This window comes from Callorhinus ursinus, unplaced genomic scaffold (genome assembly GCF_003265705.2).
Source record: "Callorhinus ursinus isolate GAN/ISIS: 27379988/994484 unplaced genomic scaffold, GSC_fseal_2.0 scaffold13, whole genome shotgun sequence".
Taxonomy (NCBI): Eukaryota; Metazoa; Chordata; class Mammalia; order Carnivora; family Otariidae; genus Callorhinus; species Callorhinus ursinus.
Window position 1 is genome coordinate 37,226,620 of NW_027397075.1, and position 19,584 is coordinate 37,246,203.

The 19,584-nt window shown below is 45.1% G+C and overlaps 1 protein-coding gene across 2 annotated transcripts; it reads right to left on the minus strand.

The window, feature by feature from the left end:
- Positions 1-1,444: 1,444 nt before the first annotated feature.
- On the minus strand, positions 1,445-19,365 carry NPHS2 (NPHS2 stomatin family member, podocin). Of its 2 annotated transcripts, none has more exons than XM_025878159.2 (8): positions 19,041-19,365; positions 15,384-15,487; positions 10,719-10,791; positions 9,073-9,155; positions 7,211-7,414; positions 4,412-4,467; positions 3,036-3,114; positions 1,445-1,723 (listed from the first exon to the last, which is right to left on the minus strand). In XM_025878159.2, exons 1-8 carry the CDS (start codon positions 19,297-19,299, stop codon positions 1,445-1,447), a joined length of 1,137 nt encoding a protein of 378 aa, XP_025733944.1. In that variant the 5' UTR covers positions 19,300-19,365. The 2 variants fall into 2 exon arrangements, with proteins under 2 accessions (XP_025733944.1, XP_025733945.1); XM_025878160.2 differs by having other exon boundaries at positions 1,584-1,723; positions 4,408-4,467; positions 19,041-19,362.
- Between the last annotated feature and the right edge of the window lie 219 nt (positions 19,366-19,584).

The following is a 19,584-nucleotide window of genomic DNA, read 5'->3' on the forward strand; positions in this document are numbered from 1 at the left end:
CGCTAGGAGTTTTTGGTCTTTTTTTGTTGGAAAACAGAAGGAAAGGCAGAGAGGGCAGAAGTGTGGAAGTGATCGAGAGAGAACAGGAAAGGCAAAGCATCCTTGATCTTGGGCCCTGTTTCTGTTACTTAAACATAGTGGGGAACCAGCTCGTCCCCAACAGACACAATGCTATAAAAGTTTCTAGGTCCATTCCTAGGAGCTCAGAATACATTTTCTCTCTTGAAATAATGCTCTGTAGGGTTTTATGGGTTAACATTCATAAACAAAAACCCTTTACAAGTATGTTTATGTAAAATGTTTAAAGTTCTCCCTTAGGGATAGCAGGAACACATCTCCAATATAAAATAATAACCGGGGATAAAAAAGAATAAAAAGGCACAACCACCAAATAGTTACCACCATTTCTTTCTGCACTAGCAACATGGAAATCCCCATTATAAGTAGCATTTTACTAACATACATGATATTAGTAATATTTTGGGGATGTTAGTAAGATTTTATAATATTATTGATTTTTTTAAGGCTATAGAGGATTGGCTGTATACCTCAGGATGCTTTCTTATTTACTTGGCTAATTTTTTTCTATAGATACATATTTCTAATTGAGTAAGACAAGTTAATGGAAAGTAAGACTTATAAGAATATACTTAAAGAATATCTGTACTAGAAAAGAATGCTTCAGGACATGTACAGGTCACATAATGTCATTACTGTTTGAGAAATAAGCAAGCTGGTAAATGCTATACCGAGAATACGTCAGTCCCATGTTTACAGTGATGCTTCTTAAGATTTTAAGCAACATGTATCAGGTAAATGTTTTTGTCCTTTTATTTCTCTATTTTAAAAATGAGGACCCATAAAAAGAATTCCTTTTAAATTCTTTTAATTAGATGTAAATTTTATATCCAGCCCAAGTACATTCGCTCAGGAACATTTAAGTGTCACTGTGGTGCACCTCTCGGGGTTAGATGTGAAGACCATAGGGTGGAACATACAGGGTTGAGTGTAGTTGGGGCGGGGGTGGGGGGAGCCAGTGACCAAGATGTGCCTTTGAGGAGTTCATAGTACAGCTGGAGAGAAGCCTGCATCTTAACTACAGGATTACAATAACCTGTGATGAACACAATAAAAGGGCCACGGGAGCAGCAGAGACCTTGCCAAAGGGGCCAGGGGGCATACAGCAAAAGAGACACAAAATTCTTTCCAGAGTAGAATGTTGGCTAAAGCTCTCTCCCATAGTTACTCTAATTAAAATGATCCATCTAAACTTGTCATTACATCATCTCACTGTCCCTCACAATTGTTTGGGATTGCTGAGTTGTGACTGTGCATTCCGAGGGCATTCTGGGTGGCCACCGAAGAAAGCACGGGACGTGAGGACAGCGTGCTTCCCTTGGGGATGTGGCTGTCACCTTTCCAGGCCCGTTCCCCGTGACTCCTCCTACAGCATGGGAGAGTCTTTCCTTTTAGGACTTGGTGGCTCGACAGGTTTGGAAGGACTGGGGAAGGGGAGGCTTCCTTGAGTTCTACTGCTGGGCGAAGACAGGAAATTGAGCAAGTCAAATGGCAGAGGCAAAACCACCGTGGAAGGTTTGTCGGTGGACAGGGATTGGAGGGTGTGGAGGTACCGGAGCTGAACAGCGGCCGGAGTGCCTGCCAGAATCTCAGCTGCCCTTCTCAGGGACTCGGACGCGGCCTTCTCCCCCTCCGCGGCGATCACCTGGGAACAGATGTGAGGAGAAGCAAAGTGGTTTGTTCTTACTCGCTATTCGGTGTCCCTCAGCGAACGAGCACGGAGCACCGCCTGGCGCCAGGCCCTGTGAAACAGCCAGCAGGCTGACGGCCTTCTTTCTCAAGGATCCTGGTCGAGGGGAGATCGGCTGCGCTCTTCGTCGTAATTTTGGGCCGAATTTATCAAGGGCCCTGACAAGCATAGTGATGTGTTAGGGGAGTAATTAATTATGTCTGCAGAGCCTTGACAATTAGTAGGATTTTGCCACATTGAGAAAAAGTTGGCCAGCATTCTAGGCGAGGACGTGGAAGCCTGAAGCGGGGACTCCTAACCAGGGCAAAATGGACGAGTGAGCATTTCAGAGGAAAAAGCACGAAGCTCACCACGCAAATGCCACCTTAAAGTGGACAAAGGGGACTAGACTCAGATCTAGAAGCAACTCTGCCCAGAGGACCACTTTCTTCCCTTCCTCCTGTCAACACTCCCCGGTTACTGAGCTCTTCTGTGGTGGGGTTCTTCTTCACCTGCTTTCTGTTTTTTTTTTTTTTTTTTTAAGATTTTATTTATTTATTTGAGAGAGAGAGAGAATGAGAGATAGAAAGCACGAGAAGGAAGAGGGTCAGAGGGAGAAGCAGACTCCCTGCTGAGCAGGGAGCCCGATGCGGGACTCGATCCCGCGACTCCAGGATCATGACCTGAGCCGAAGGCAGTCGCTTAACCAACTGAGCCACCCAGGCGCCCTACTTTCTGTTCTGTAAGAGCAGTCTGTCTCCTCCTCAGTCCTCCTCCTTTTCCCAGCTCCCCTCCCACCCCACCTCCATCCCCAGGAGCTGTTGGGGGCAGCCGGCAGGCCTGCCTGGAGGCTGTGCGTGGTGCCACCTTCTCTGGGCTCTGGCATTGAGCGAATCGGGCCTCATCGTGGTCGTCCCTCCACAGCCTGCACGCAGCTAGGGATACGGGTCTGCTGTCATTCACGCATTAACCCAGAGGTGACAGGTGGCTGATGTTACCTAGGAAAGATGCCAGCTCGAGGGAAGAGGGATGGCGGGTGGGGAGATGCCTTTCAGGAGGCCGAGTGAAGGCAAGACTCGAGGAGGAGGAGCTCACTGTTTCCAGTGGCTTCAGAGAGAGGGCATCGCGGGAAAGGCCGGGTGGCATTAGTCAGGCGGCTATGAACACGCTTTAAGGGAATACTTTTAATAGGGTGGGGTGGGGGGCACCAGCTCTGGATGAGTGGGAGGTGAGGAAGCAGCAGGGAAACGTTCTTGGTGGGAGGCGGGTCTGCGCCGCGCTGGCTTACCCGCACTTTGGCCTGTCTCTGTGCTTCGGCCTCCACAGCCAGGGAGTGCTGGAGTCCCGCCGGCAGCCTCACATCCTTGCTGGAAAAGAAAGAGTGTGGACAGGTAGGTGTGCAGCACTGCTTTTAGCAGCCAGGGGTTCAGCCAGACTGGCCAACGTCTCTGTTGTTATTTCAGAATGCCCTGCAAATTCTGATCTAACAGGGTGGCCGTCCCTAGACCTCTGAGGCCAATGGTGGGCAGAGAAGGGCCACTCGAAAGTCAGTGCCTCAACTGCAGACACTCATGATCACTGATGTTACAGCAGCGCCCTGGTTTGCTCTGTGCAAGTAGAACACATTCTTTTGTCGATAGATGATTATGATTTTTCCCACTTAAGGTTTAATCTAAATTCCAGCTATTGAATTTGAACAATGAAAAACAGCTTTGATGAGTCATACTCTCCATGATAAGGGAAGGCATCTAAGTTTATAAAGGTACTGATTTTGAAAAGAGTAGAACTGACCACATAAGAGTAATACTTAACATATTACATAAAAGAAACAAAATTGTATTTTTACCCTGTTTGTAACTATGAAAATGACATAGCTAGAAAACAATTTGGCAGTTCCATGGAGAGTTAAACATAGTTACTATACGAGTCAGTAATTCTACTGCTAGGTATATGTGAAAACATGTTCTCACAAAAGCCTGCACACGAATGGGCACTGCGGTGTTCTTCAGAATAGTCCTAAAGTGGAAACAACCCAAATGTCCATCAGTGAACGAGCAGGTTAACCAGATGAGCTGTAACCAACCACACAATGGATATTTGACCGTCAAAAGGAATGACGTCCTGATTCCTGCTTCACCACAGATGAACCTTAAAAACAATGTGCTAAATGAAAGCAGCCAAACACAAAAGGCCATGTAACATTTGTATGAAATGTCCAGGATAGCCAAGTACACAGAGATCAGTGTCTTCGGGCTGGGGGGAAAGGAAGCAGTGAGGAGTCCCTGCTTGACAGGTGTGGGCTTTCTTTTTGGGGTGATGAAAATGTTCTGGAATTAGACAGTAATGATGGTTACACCACTCCATGAATATAATAAAAACACTCGCTGTGCTTCCAAATGGTTATAAGGGTGAGTTTTTTTGTTATGTGAATTTTATCTCAAAAAATTGTTTTAACTCCATGGAGAGAAAATCATGAAAGTAATTTGCCTAAATGTTACAGTGGTTGTGTTATGGCTCCGAGTACTAGGTAATTTTTTCCTTTGTCCGAATTTATGCCAATGTGGCTATAGTACTCATTGAAAATAATTTTTTAAAATTATTTTAAAATAAAACCAAAATATTTCCCTTTATCACATTGTTCTTCTTGCTTAATTTCCTACCCACATTTCTGTTCTCTCCACTTTGATTCCCCAAATACAGGTCACTGAATCCAAGGCCACCTGTGGAGGGAAGAGTTGAGATGTCAGTGAGAACCTCCAGGTGTGAGTAGAGCACCCCTGTGCCTTCATGGCCATTGTTCTGAACTGAGAAAGTACATTTCCTCTGAAGGCACATTCATTTCCTTTTTTTTTCAATGTTACGGTGCCTTGCAAAAAAGTTGCTTAACTTTAGGGCACCTGGGTGGCTCAGCTGGTTAAGAATCTGACCATTGATTTTGGCTCAGGTCATGATCTCAGGATCATGAGATCGAGCCCCACATGGGGCTCCATGCTGAGTGTGGAGCCTTGGCTTGAGATTCTCTCTCTCTCTCCCTTTGCCACTCTCCCTGCTCTCTCTCTCTCTTAAAAAAATAAAGTTGCTTAACTTTGCACAGTGCCACTCAATAAATACTTGTGGAATTAAAGATGGTGTGGTAGGCTGAATAATGGCTCCCTAAGACATCCATGCTCTTATCTCTGAAACCTGTGAATGTTACCCCAGAAGAGACCTTGCAGATGGGATTAAGCTAAAATTGCCCAATTTATGGGGCGATTATCCAGGATCTTCCCTGTGGGGCCCAAATGCAGTCACAAGTATCCTTTTAAGGGGGAACAGAGGGAGATGTTACTACAGAAGAGGAGAAGGTGATGTGGTTCTGGGGGCAGAGTTTGGAGGGATGGGCTGTGAAGATTGAGGAAGGGGTCACGAGCTGGGGAAACGGGGGGCTGCTAGAAGATGGAAAAGGCAAGGAAATGATTTCTCCTCTTGGAACCTCCAGAATGAAGCTGCCCTGCTGACACCTTGACTTTGGCCCCAGTGAAACTATTTTTGGACTCCTGGCCTTCAAAACTGCATGAGATTAAATTGGCATTGTTGTAAGTCACCAAGTGTGTGGTAATTTGTCACAGAAGCAATGGGAAACCAATACAGACAGTGAACTCGATAAATCTGTTTTAAGATGCACTTATTAAAGAACCAGAGTCTAATCTCTCCCAAACGGTTTTCATTTAGAGGTGCTTCCTTCCTGCCCGTGGCACCCATTTGCCCCACCTCCCAGGCCCAGAAGGCAGAAGACAATGAACTGTGGGCTCTGGAAAAGAGGGGCAGGGCATGGCACGCCCCAGGGGGGACCCTACTCTTTTCTGGTTCACTGGTGTCTGGTGATTTCTCAGTGGCTGGACAGCTAGCTAGCTTAGTGCACCAAGAGCCCTGAGAAGGCTGACTCATCTGGGTGGGGGAGAGGGGGTGATGAGAGGAAGGAGTGTTGAAAAGACCTCACAGAGGAGGTGGCATCTTAAAAGACAAATAGGACTTCGCCTGTGGAGAAAAGGGAAACATTCCTTGCAGAGGAGGCCCACGGAAAATGCGGGAGAAACGCTGAGGCGGATGGAGGGTTAGCCCATGGGGGGTTGGGGGGGATGGCAAGGGGTGGGGCTACAACAGTTGGCTCATTTGTTCAGTCACCCGGAGAACACTACCTGCCTGCTGTGTGACCTTGTCCTCTATCCTTTAGAGGGGAGGGGTGAACAGGAAGAGAGGCTGAGGGTGCCGAGGGGGAGCACACTGGAGTGTTTTATTTTTTTAAGGTTTTATTTATTTATTTGACAGAGACACAGCGAGAGAGGGAACACAAGCAGGGGGAGTGGGGGAGGGAGAAGCGGGCTTCCCACCGAGCAGGGAGCCCGATGCAGGGCTCGATCCCAGGACCCTGGGATCATGACCTGAGCCGAAGGCAGACGCCCAATGACTGAGCCACCCAGGCTCCCCTGGAGTGGTTTTTAATTTCCAGAGCAGGAACTGCCCGTGTCCCTCTTGTTCTAATTTCTTGTTTCTTTTTAGGTTCTTTTGTTTCTGAATTTGTCCCTTTTCCACCAAGACGCTAATCTCAGTTTTAGCAGTAACAAGCTGGACAAGTCGCCTCCGAAGATGAGTGAGCACTGGGGCGCCATCAGGCACAATCACTACCTAAATGCCATTGGTCCTCTGGCCCTTCTGCTGGAGGTCCTCCTTTCCGCGAGACAACATTCTGACCTTCCTGACTCGATTCTGGGCCGGGGTACCTGTGGCCCCCACAATAGGCTCCCTGACTGGTGGTAACTGCCATTTGGCCACCTGCCAGGAATCCGGCTTTGTTCTCCCGTCTCAGTACCTTTGCCACATTGTCTTGGTAAGAAGGGGAGATGCCACCATGGCCGCAGGTGAGGAGGCTGAGCTTGCTGCCTGGCGGCTGGATGAGGCTGCCCATGAAGCACTTCCTGCTCCTCGATTCCCTCCCTAATTCCCAATCAATTAAATCTCAGTGATTGATTGGGAGATTAATCATGTAAGGGTCTGTGACATTTTTTCTTTAGCTGAAAGTCTTATTTGAACTATTTAACTTTGCCCGTTTCCCCAGCAGACTTTCAGCTCCCAGGAACCATGCCTTCTCGTGTCTGTGGGACCAGCCACGTGTCCCACGTGGCCCCATCCTCCCTGCCAGCTCTCTTTGGGCTCTGGGGGCACGTTCCAGTGAGTCTAGAGCCACCGGGGTGGGGGGAGGAAGGGCAGAACCTGTGGCAATGACTGACTAGTCATCACCTGGTTGACTGAGGGTCAATCTGGCAACCTCTCACTCAGCTGTCAGCTCCTTGAAGGATGGTACCTTCAACAGTGAACGCCTGCCAGATGCTTCCATTGCATGTGCTTCAATAAATGACTGATGAAGAAATGAATAAAAGAGAAAGAGGTATTTCAACATATTCGATGATAAATTTGTTGAAGTACCTTTATATCTTGGGCAATGCTCTTCCTCTCTAGAAGAATTTCAGTGAGGGATCGGTGTGCTAGGAGACGCTTCATGGTGGTCTGCACAAGAAATTGGACAGCTCTGGGCACATGAGCAAGACTGCTTAGGAGGAGCGAGGCATTTTCCATTCGGTAGTAGCAGATGGCATCCATCTCCATTATAAACATGTCTTTGGTCACAATCTGGGCAGAAAAAAGAGTTTGGAGAACATGATTTTTTTTTAAGATTTTTATTTATTTATCAGAGACAGAGAGAGAGCATGCACAAGCAGGGGGAGGGGCAGAGGCAGAAGGAGAAGCAGACGCCCCACTGAGCAGGGAGCCCAATGTGGGACTCGATCCCAGAACCCTGGGATCATGACCTGAGCCAAAAGAAGCTGCTTAACTGACTAAGCCACCTAGGCATCCCGAACAGGACTTAGTTTAGGGCTCCTTTCCCAGGGGGGGTGATAGAGAAGCTAAATGTGTTCAAGGGAAATTTTCTCAGTAAGATTATAGGAAAAAAAAAGTCGTTGGCCCACCCTTTTATCCGAAATAGATGTTTTTAAAGATGATGGGGTTTTTATGAAATACACTAAAGAACTCACAATTTAAAGGAATCCTGTTGTAACTAGTTTTGTAAAAATATCAGGAATAATTTTCTCAGACAAAAACATTCAGTTAATTGTATATCAGGTCTTTTTAAAACGATGCCAAGGGGCACCTAGGTGGCTCAGATGGTTAAGCATCTGCCTTTGGCTCAGGTCATGATCCTGGGGTCCGGGGATCGAGCCCCACATCAGGCTCCTGGCTCAGTGGGGAGCCTGCTTCTCCCTCTCCCTCTGCCTCTCCCCCTGCTCATGCTCTCTCTTTCTCTATATCTCTGTCAGTTGAATAAATAAAACAAAAATCTTAAAAAAAAAAAAAACGATGCCAAAAAATGTGCTTAAAACAGAAGCACGTTCTGGGAAACAAGAGCGGTGATATGTTGTTTGCTGAGTGTCCACTAGAGGGCAGACTGGTGCTACACACCAAGAGCCCTAAAAGCTGCTCCTTCTCAACATTTCCATTTTTAGACACTTATCACAAAGACATATTTTTAAGGATTTAGCTGCAAGGATGTCATTCATAGTGTTGCTTATTATAATAAAAAATTAGAAATTAGTTAACATTCGCAACAGGGAATTGTGAATTTTGGTACATCCATACAATGAAATGCTATGTGTCCATTTAAAAACAAAGGGCACCTGGGGAGCTCAGTGGGAAGAGCAGGCAACTCTTGATCTCGGGGTTGCGAGTTCAAGCCCCATGTTGGGTGCAGAGATTACTTAAAAATAAAATTTTGAAAAAAAATAAGACAAAGGGGTAGAAATATAGCTAATATATGAAAACATGATCTAACAGAGTGTTGAGGGAAAAAAGACATGTTATGAAATAGTATGATATGTATACCTGTCTGTAAATATAACCATATACATAGAAAAATTTGAAAGGATACACTCTGATAAAAGGGGAAGCTAGCCTAGCCAAGCTGACACATAAAATTAACCATCACAAAGTCCTTTGCCCATTTTTAAGTGAGTTGTTTGCTTTCTTGTTGATTTGTAAGATTTCTTTATATATTATGGGTATTAATCCCTTATCAGAAGTATTATTTGCAAATATTTTCTCCCACCCATAGGTTATCTGTTTATTCTTTTGATAGTGTCCTTTGATACACAGGAGTTTTTATTTTGATACAGTCCATATCTCTACTTTCCTCTTTCACTTTTGAGCTTAAATAGTCATTTTGACTGGGACCAGAATTGGTAGCTCAGCCATACGAAGCGTAGAGAGAAAGCAAAATCCATCATTTGACTTACCTCATGAAAGGGTATCTCCAAAGTTTGGAGGCGAAGGTCAACCTTGTGGTAGGTATCCAGGCAGGGCAAAAAGAAGAAAAGGCCTGGGGGGGGGGGTGGAGAGATTGACAGGTGAATGGTTAGTATGGAGATTGTTTGGGGTTCACCTCTTCGGGGTCAGGTTGCATATTGCATTGCTTTCCTTAGCCTCCAACTACACACAGACTGATTGGGCAATCCCACCTCTACCCCGATAGTGAGTTTGTGGTTGCTAAAGTTACCCTACAATTTTTTGTTCAATCTAGGACACTTTTGAGGGTGAAAGGTGGGCATCGTTACAACTTACTCCAGGATGACAGACATAAGCAGGGATTAATCCCAGCAAAATGGGCTGTATGGTCACCTTGGTCACGGTGCTGACCCCTCCAGATCTTGAGTAACATGTCTGTCTTCTTCACTGGATTTAACTCCCTAACAAGAGTGTCTCATGCACTCTTGTTAGTTTTAGTGCTTGACTTAGTGCCTTTTAGGGCCTCTGTAAAATTATTTTTGAATCCATGCATGTACCAACATGACCAACTATAGAGCTGGCAACCTCCATGTGGTACTTCTTAAAATGTGAACCCCAGAGGGTATCACAATAGCAATATCATGATACCAGCTTCGTGTTACCTAATGTAATATACAAGGTCAATGTGCAGTAGATATTTTTAAATTGATTTATTGAGATTTTCTGAGAGCCACTGGACAGTGTGGGCTCCTGTAAGAGCCAACCAGCAGCACCTCACAGAGCCCAGGACCTCCCTGAGGAGCAGCCCAGCTACTAGCCCTTTCTAGCCCCAATAAAGAAGGATGCTGAAAACTAGAACCGGAACAAGATGCTCCCTGTCCTAGACCACAGGGTCTGGTTCTACTTTTGCGTGGACCCATCTGTTTGTTCTGAATTGCCAAACTCGGATTTGTGTCTTCCAGTCTAGTCTCTATTTTCTACTTGTTTCTGTAGAGCTGGCTTGGAACTTCCAATATATGCACCTGGGACTTCACTCCTTCCCATGCCTTTCTGGCTAGCTGGAATCTCCAAACCCCAACTACTTTAGACTTTGTGGACTAACCATATTTCTATCTGTGCTTGGACCTTTGGACATCAACTCCACTAGACTTTAAGGTCCTAGAGATCCGAAACCATGTCTCATTTATCCATCTTCACCTCCCGGGCAGTTATACAGTATCTAAGACACAGGAAATGCGCCATCTATGTTTTCTAAATTCCATGAACCCAAGGCCAATTTGTCATTTGGATGCTGGAATTTTCCTATCTCCCATGGTTTGGTCTGACCCCCTGGATCTGAACTAGCTCAGCTTTGCTCAGCACTCTAACCAAAACATGTTCTGCTCAAACCAGTGCCCAGCCATGGGTCCTAAGCCTACTTGCTAGTCCAGCCAGCCTGGCCCCGGCACTTGACTCTGCACCCAGCCTCTTTCTTGGCCACTGTTACCCGATAGTAACGCTCTCTGAAGAATCTTCCATAACCTGTGTTACAAGTAACAGATTAGAAAATGCAGATATCACAAATCAGATTACTTCATATAATGTGAGATTCATATTACAAATATGCATGGATTGAAGAAATTGGCAAGTCTATGGGGGGTAGAAGGGTGTTTCATACCAGGGCCTTTGGCTCTCCCAGGAAGCAGGTGTCCCAGTCGGAATATTATTACTCTCTCATACTCTTGTACAACCTAAAGGGAAAAATAATACTTTTGAAACACTCCAAGAAAGAAAAATAAAGTCTTCAAAAGGCCTTGGCACATGAGAGTGATCCTATATATCAAAAAACTTTAGTTTTGAGAACCAAGAAAAAATTTCTATTAATATTTACATTTCCAAAATCTACACTTGGTAAGTGTAGAACGTCAGAAACCAGTGCAAGTATATTGGCCATGTTAATTTTAGAGCCCATGAACAGAATTTTGATTAAAGAGTCATGATTATCTAAAAAATAATGCTTCTACTACGTCCAACATATCAAAATCAAGAAAACCACAGTATGTTTAATCTTGTATTTTGCTGTGACTTCTGCCATTATTAACTTCTATATGGATCCCACATTCGTTATTTAATAGAAATAGCTATTAAATAGCTATTTGTTGGGGCGCCTGGGTGGCTCAGTCATTAAGCGTCTGCCTTTGGATCAGGTCATGATCCCAGGGTCCTGGGATCGAGTCCCACATCGGGCTCCCTGCTTGGTGGGAAGCCTGCTTCTCCCCCTCCCACTCCCCCTGCTTGTGTTCCTGCTCTCGCTCTCTCTCTCTCTGTGTCAAATAAATAAATAAAATCTTAAAAAAAATAAAAAATAAATAAATAGCTATTTGTTTCAAATAGCAATTTCTTCTGAGGTTGCTTCAAAATGATTCATTTGGATTTCATTTTGCCAATTCTCATTGGTGATTGTATCTAGAAAAATTAAGTGTGCCCTGAAAATGTGTAGTTATTTTTAAATGACAAAAAGGGAGATTCTCTGTGTAGAAATGTCTGCATGTTAGGAGAGAAACAGGAAAGGTAACACACACTGCTTCAAAAATAAACTTCATTTTTCTGGCCCAGTATCAAAATCTGGGTTCTTTTTTTTTTTTTTTTAAGATTTTATTTATTTGACAGAGAGAGAGAGAGAGACAGCGAGAGAGAGAACACAAGCAGGGGGACTGGGAGAGGGAGAAGCAGGCTTCCCGTGCAGTAGGGAGCCTGATGCAGGGCCCAATCCCAGGACCCTGGGATCATGACCCAAGGCGAAGGCAGACGCCCAACAACTAAGCCACCCAGGCGCCCCAAAATCTGGGTTCTACTACTTGCTTATCATTAGCTTATTTGGTCTGTTTATTTGCATATATGCCCCACCTGTGAACTTCTGTTGAACAAATGGATTATTTGTGACTGTAGACATGTTTCCTTCTTCATCCTCCCTCCACTTTAGAAAGCTCCATTGAATAATAATTAGTCAAATATGAAAATGTCATGAAGAGACCAAAAGTAACACATTTTGAAGTGTGCTTCCTAAGGGAACAGGCTCCCTTACCCCACTGTAAGTGCCTTGGGGTCAAGTACCAGGTCTTGTTGATCCTTCCGAGGTTTACAACTCCTATGCCTGAATCCTGCCTTGTTTGTTGAAACAATGAATGAGAATGAATGCCTAGACTTGGTTCCCAGAGCAGGCCCCAGGCATCCCCAATTTCCTGGCTCCCTGGCATTACTTGTTTCATTTCTGCTTTTACTGGGAGAAACAAATTCTTCCTAGAGATGCAGAGGAGCCTTACTCCTTCAAGACCTTGCTCAAATGTTACACATCATTCTGCTTTAGTATCCTCTACCTAATTGACTTTTAGGGTTTACCATCTTCCCCCCCCCAAAGATTTATTTAGTTATTTTAGAGAGGGAGAGAGAACACACATTCATGGGGAGGCGCAGAGGGAAAGGGAGAGAGAATCCTCAAGCAGACTCCCTGCTGAGCACAGAGCCTGATGTGGGGCTCAATCCCAGGATCCTGAGATCATGACCTGAGTCAAAATCAAGAGTCCAATGCTTAACCCACCGAGTCACCCAGGCCCCAAGACAAAATGGAATTTAAAACAAACACAAAAATGTGCTAGTGATAAAGAGAGATATTGTATAACAATAAAAGGGTCAATGTGTTAGGAAAGTATAACAACGATGAACATACATGTACCTAAAAACAGAGATCTAAAATATAAGAAGCAAAAATCAAAAGAACTGAAGGGAGAAATAGACAATTCAAGCAACAAAAATAGTTGGAGAGTTTAATATTCCACTTTCAATCATGTAGAGAACAACTAGACAGAAGATAAGGAAATAAGCCTTGAGCAACATGATACATAAACTAGACCTAACAGACATCTACACACAATGCCCAACAACAGCAAAATACACTTTCTTCTCAAGAACACATGAAATATTGGGGCATTGGGTGCTCAGTCGGTTAAGCGTCTACCTTTGACTCAGGTCACGATACCGGAGTACCAGGATTAAGCCCTGCATCGGGCTCCCTGCTCAGTGAGGAGTCTGATTCTCCATCTGACTCTCCCCCCTCTGTTGCCCTCTCTCTCTCACTCTCTCAAATAAATAAGTAAAAATCTGTAAAATAATAAAAACAACACATGAGACATCTGTAGGATAGATCAAATGCTAGTCATAAAACAAACCTCAATAAATTTAAAACTATTGAAATTATACAAAGTATATTATCTGATTACAGTGGAATGAAATTGGAAATCATTAACAAGGAAGTTTGGGGAATTCACAAATATATAGAAATTTATATATGACATACTCTAAAATAATGACATACTCTAAAATAACCAATGGATCAAAGAAGAAATCAAAAGAGAAATTAGAAAATATTTTGAGCTGAACGAAAACCAAAACACAGACACCAAAACATATGGGATGCCACTAAAGCAGTGCTTAGAGGAAAATTTATAGCTGTAGATGCCTACGATAATAGAGAAGAAATACTCAAAACCCTAATTGTCTACCATAAGACACTGGATATAGAAGAGCAAACTAACCCTAAGGCAAGCAGAAAGAAGAAAATAATGAAGATTAGAGTGGAAATAAATGCAACAGAAAATAGAAAAATAATAGAGAAAATCAACCAAAAGTTGGTTCTTTGAAAAGATCAACAAAATTGACAAATATTTAGCTAAATGGATCAGGGGGGGAAAAAGAAGACTCAAATTTCCAAAATCAGGAATGAAAAAGGAATGATAGGAACATCATTACTGTCCTTACAGAAATAAAAAAAAAAGATTATAAAAGAAAACACTATGAAAGACTATATGCCTCAAAATAAATATAACTTAGGTGAAATGGACAAATCCCTGTATAGATGCAACTACTGAAACTGACTTGAGAAAAACAAAAACAAAAACAAACCCTGAAAAGACCCAGAAGTAAAAGACTGAATTAGCAGTTTTGAAATTTCCCACAGAGAAAAGTCCAGGACCAGATGGTTTCACTGGTGAATTGTGCCAAACATTTAACAAGAAAGGAATACCAGTCCTTCACAAATTCTCCCCGAAAACCAAAGAGGACAGAAATCCGTCCAACTCTTTCTCTGAGGCCAGTATTACCCTGATGCCAAAACAAGAGAGAGACATCCCAAGAAAACTACAGACCAATATCTCTTAAGAATATAGAATCTTAAAACCCTCAATAAACTACCAACAGCCTGAATCTGGGACCATATAAAGAGGATTAGACACCATAGCCAAGTGGGATTTATACTGGGAACACACAGTTGGTTTAACATCCAAAATGCAATGAATGTAATACACCATCTCAATAGAATAAAGGGTAAATACCACGTGATGATCTCAATGGATGCAGAAAAGACACTGGACAAAATCCAACACCCTTTTGTGAGGAAGGAGGACGGGGAGAGGAGCCTGCATGAGGAGTGCAATCAGCAATGGCCCCAGCAGCACCTGTAGCCTTCTAGCCAAGGACATGCTCTTCCCCAGCAGCTCCAGCCAATGATAACAATGGCGGGGGTACTCGGGCCCGGCCATTTCTGCCCATCAGGAAACTCCTCTTTGAAGCCGACTTTGCTCTGGAGTTTCCTGTCAGGCTGGCCAACACTACACCCCAGTCGGAGGCTCCCTCTGTCCTCTCCTTCCTTCACATGTCATAGCGCAGCTGTCAGACCTGCATCATTGTCTGAAGGCTCCCTCTGCCTACTCTGATTCTCTCTCCCCTTAATCTTTCACAGACAATGCCTCCCAATAAATCCCTTGCATTTCGAATTCCGTCTTGGCACGTGCTTCCTGAACAGACATGGCCTTCATTTACTTCAGGGACAGGCACGTGTAACCACCTGTGGGCCAAATCGTCGTTCATGGTATAGAAGCTGCCTGAGAAGTTTCCTAAAGTGCCAGAAGTGGACACCATCATCTCTTCTGGGCTGATCTCTGTGTTGCAGGGTGCAGATGACCTAGACGTAGGCCTGACCTGAGGGCTCTCAGTCTAATGGGAGAGATTGGGTGTCGACAAAGAGTATACGCGCGGTAAGTGCTGGAATGGATCTGAAAGCAGAGAGACAAGAACACAAGAAAGGACGTGATAGTCTGGGGGAGTCAAGGAAGGCTTCACAGTTACATGAGAGCAAGGTCTGAAAGGAATAAGAGCCCTCCTGGCAGAGGAGTGGGAGGGGAGGCTCTTCCATGTGGAGCACACAGCACATACAAAGTCACAGAGGAGTGGACCTGGGGTCCCTGAGAGGCGCGAGGAAATTCCTTATTGGGTTCTCAAGGAATCTTACCTTTATGCAGAACCAGATCGAAAAAGGGAAGGTCACAATGATGAAGAGCAGCGATATGAGGACAAGGAACCACTCACAGACCCCTAAACCTGAAGACTTGGTACCTAAAAAAAAAAAAAAAAGGAAAAGAATAATTATATTGGAATGTTACCATATTCACTGACCAGTACTTGTTGGTCCAGTTCTTGGCAGGAGATCAGAGCAGTGTGTAGACTTTGCTGGAAATTTAGAGGGGGCTGGATATCACTGGTCAGTTCACATGATGGGACATTGTCTGTGAAGGGCTCTGTGGGGCTGTGGCAGGTGGAGCAGGCTTCTGGAAAGGCAGTAGTGGGGTACCTGGAAGAAGCCTAGAGTCTGGGCAGAAGGTTTGGGTTCGAGTTCTGCTCCACCATTTTCTGTCCAGTGACCTCAAGCAAGGCCAATGAACTCTTCAAAGCTGTTTCCTCATCTACACAGTGGGGGTGCTCACTAGCTCATAATAACTAGCTCATAGCTCTCTCAGGAGATAGTCTTCATAGCATTGATGTATGGAATTTCGTATATACATGAAAATCACTGAAGTGTGCTTCCCATGTATCAGGTGTTGATTCTGAAGTGATTCAAACCACATGTGTGCAGAGGCTCATCTTCCCTGAAATGACTTCCCCGTCTACCACCTGCCCCAAATGTCTCAAATTCCTCCATTAGAGTCCCTTCTTTGGATTAGGGTGTGGATCTCCAGACATTCTTTGAAAAATCATCTCTATTGGGGTAATATTAGCCTAGTAGTGTCTGTAAATAAAAGTAATGAGGAACTGGACTGCAGAATGTCCATGTTGCTTGAGTGATAAATGAAAATGTTTCAGGGAAAGTTAATCACAAGAACACAAACCTCCTAGGTTATTTACATTCTGTCCCCAGGGCGTAGAATAGTGTCCAATACAATATAGGTTCTCCATAAATATTCGTTGAATTGTAAGGATGAAGGAGAAGTAGATAGAGAAAATTACTTAAATGTAACAGTTATGGAAACCTCAAGAATATTAATCTCTAGGTACTGGAAAACTGGCCAAACGGATACTATTTGTGAGTTTAAAAACATCATAGAGGTGTTGACTAAAGATTAGGAAGGTGGAAAGCCCAATTTTAAGGGAGGGGGGGAAAAAGAGGAAAACTAGTTGGTAGGCTTGAATATTTGATCTCTGTGCCTGGAAAATAATTGGAAAGGTCATCACCAAATTGATCACTTGCTACACAAGCTGCATCAGCCCAAAACTAACATCAGTGCTAAATGCTATAGTACGGTAGTTCCCGAAGTGTGTCCCATGGAACACTAATCCCACAGGGTGCTTCGCAAAGCAAGAGTTCCCTGGGAAAACAGGTTTAGGAAATCCTGTGTTCTGTGTCTACTTCTTAGCGCTCCCTAGTGCTCATCTGCACTTTGAGGCGAGGGGAATCCCTGCAGCAAAGAAGCCTTCTTAGCTTTGTTTAACCCAGGATTTCCCAAACATCTGACAAGGCAATGTCTTCTCCAAGGAAATTCATGTTCCATAAAATTTATTTCTCATGCAATCTATTTTGGGAAATGCTACTCTATCTATGATGTCTATCAACATCATGTTAGCTTTTACAATATTCTTCCTTAAGGACAATGAGGGTGGTATTGCCATGTTTAATTAGTTTATAAACATATTTCACTTGCCAGTGGTAACCATGGCAAGTAAAAAGAAATAAATACACATACAGACAAAATATCATTTTATAAAGGAAGAAAGGCCTCAAAATGCCTTCACATAAGAGTTAGAGATGTGAACAAAAAACTAATATTTATAGCCCAAATCTAACTTATAGCTTTCCTCACAAAGTATTGCTCTCTTGGAATGAGTTCCTTGAATATTCAAATTGTTCGTTTTACATGAATAGTGAAATACTAAATGTTAAGGCAGGAAGAGCCTTAGATATGACATAGTGTAAGAATCTCCAACATTTTGGTAAGGTGGAGCTCTTTCATCTCTCCCGTCTTAAGGAGCCTGGCTGAGGGAGCATGGTGGGAGGTGAGGAGGTGGAGGTGTTCTTGCTCCTCTTGCTTCCCTGGCCCCTGGAAGCCACAGAAACTTACCAGACAAGGGCTCAGCAAGGCCTCAATGGGACTTCTCATCTATTGCTTGGGGTCTTGGGCTCTCTCTAGTCACTTTATAGCTGGAGAGACTGAGTGAGGCCCACAAAGGTGACACGCCTTGCCTGAGGCCACACAGCTGGTGGCAGTGCTGGGACCGTGACCCGGAAGCAGGGCAGCACTGTGCAAGGATGGGCTTTTCGGTCAGGTCATCGTACTCTGGAATTCTGGCCCCTCCATTTCCAGCTGTAGGTCTTTGGCAAGGTACTTAATTTCCCCGCATGTTTTCCAGTCAGTGATGCGGAAACGATAATCCTCAGTAAAACACCCAGTGTGTGCCTGGCACATAGTGAAGACTCCCATACATGGGGGCTCCCGTCGTGGCTCACCCCAACCGATGTGGTCTGACACACAATTACAAGACCTCTCACCTCAGCAATACTGTAGCATTGAACCTAACAAACCTTTAATGCCTGGAAGTTTCTGACCGATGAAAGGGCGTCCGTTGGGCAAAAGGGCATTAACATGGTCCATATAAACTGCACTGCAACTGTAGGAATCTTTGTCAAATCGTAACTTTCAATGTTCCCGCATATACTGCATTGCTGGTAACCAGGAAATGATGTTAAAATTTCATAGCCCTCAGAAAGCAAAATAATACACGATTTCTTACTGACTTTCCTTGAGACCACTGTCATTCTACACTTAAGGTGTAATGAATTTAATTCTTCCATTCACTATAAAAAGAACTGGAAGCAGATAAATTTGTTCCCAAGAGGTGCTTTACCCACAGAAGCCAAAAAGATATTTTTCCCTGTGATTCCCTCCTTTGGTCTAACTTTGCTCTATTTTAGCTTGCAACGGGGTTCTGTTCAAATCGGGTCTGTTCTTTGCTCCAAGCTTTGTGCAAAGTGCTTTGGATGGCATATCTCCTTTTATCCTTACACCTACCCTCCGAGGTAGGTACTGTGGTTATTCCCCTAGCATAGCTGGTTAAGGCCCCACCTCTGATCACATGGCTAGCTAGCTGAGATTTAAATTCAGGTCTAGCTCTTCTCCACTTGGTTCTGAGGCCAAATGATCACCCCAGAGAAAGTTTAAAATACTTTTAGGTAAGACTGAGGGTTGGGGATGAGGAGAGAAGAATAAGCTGCAGAGTTGCCCAGAACCACCAGTTCATGCATGTCTTTACTTAAATTAGGTGCCCATATACTCTTCCTTGGCCACAAAAACCGCTGCAAGATTCCTTTGCCAAAAGTGTTCATTGGTCCCCAACCTGGACCACTCTCCCTCCCACTTCCTATCCATGGCTCGCCTCTGAGACCAACTGTATCTAGTTGATGTTAACTGTATTTCTTCTGATGTATTTGGGTCCCCACACTGGGCAGGACGTGCGGGTCCTAACTCAGGCCTTTCATTTCCTGGGAATCCGAGCAGGTCCAGGAGGCTGCTCTGGCCTCGGTGGCTCTCAGCGCCGTGACTCGTTTCCCTCGATCGGCCATCCCTTGGGTACCACGCGGAAAGGCCACCCCGCCTCCCACATCCCCGAGCTGCCATACCTTCCTCGGGCCGCTCACTCTCCAGCAGCGCCACCACCTCGGTGCCCTCCTCACCGGAGCCCCGGACCTCATCCACGTCCACCACGGTGGCTGCGGGCGCGGGGGACTCCCCCCGGCTCCCCGCCCGCTCGCGCCCTGCGTCCCGGCGCCCACGGCCTCCGCCGCCCCTCTCCGCCCTAGCCCTCTTGTTCTCCTTGTGGGGGGACCCGCCGCCTCTCCCGTGGGCCTCTCTGGAGGAGCTCCGAGCCCTCCTCTCCATCGTCGGGGGCCGGCCCGGGAGCGCTGTCCGGGCTGAGTGAACCGTGGGCGAGACCCCGGACTGTAATGACCGTGGGCGGGCGCGGGGCGGAGCGCGGGGCGGGGGCTCTGCTCGCCGGGAGGCGGGACCGCGGGCCCTTCCAGCCCCCAGACTCCGGCGATCTCCCGCGATGCGTTTGTGTGAAGCCCGTGTGCCGCCTCGTGGTGTTTGAACATGGGTTTCCACAGACGACGATCTGAGTTGTAAAGCAAGTTCAAGTTGCCTGACCCACCCCGGAGGCCAGCA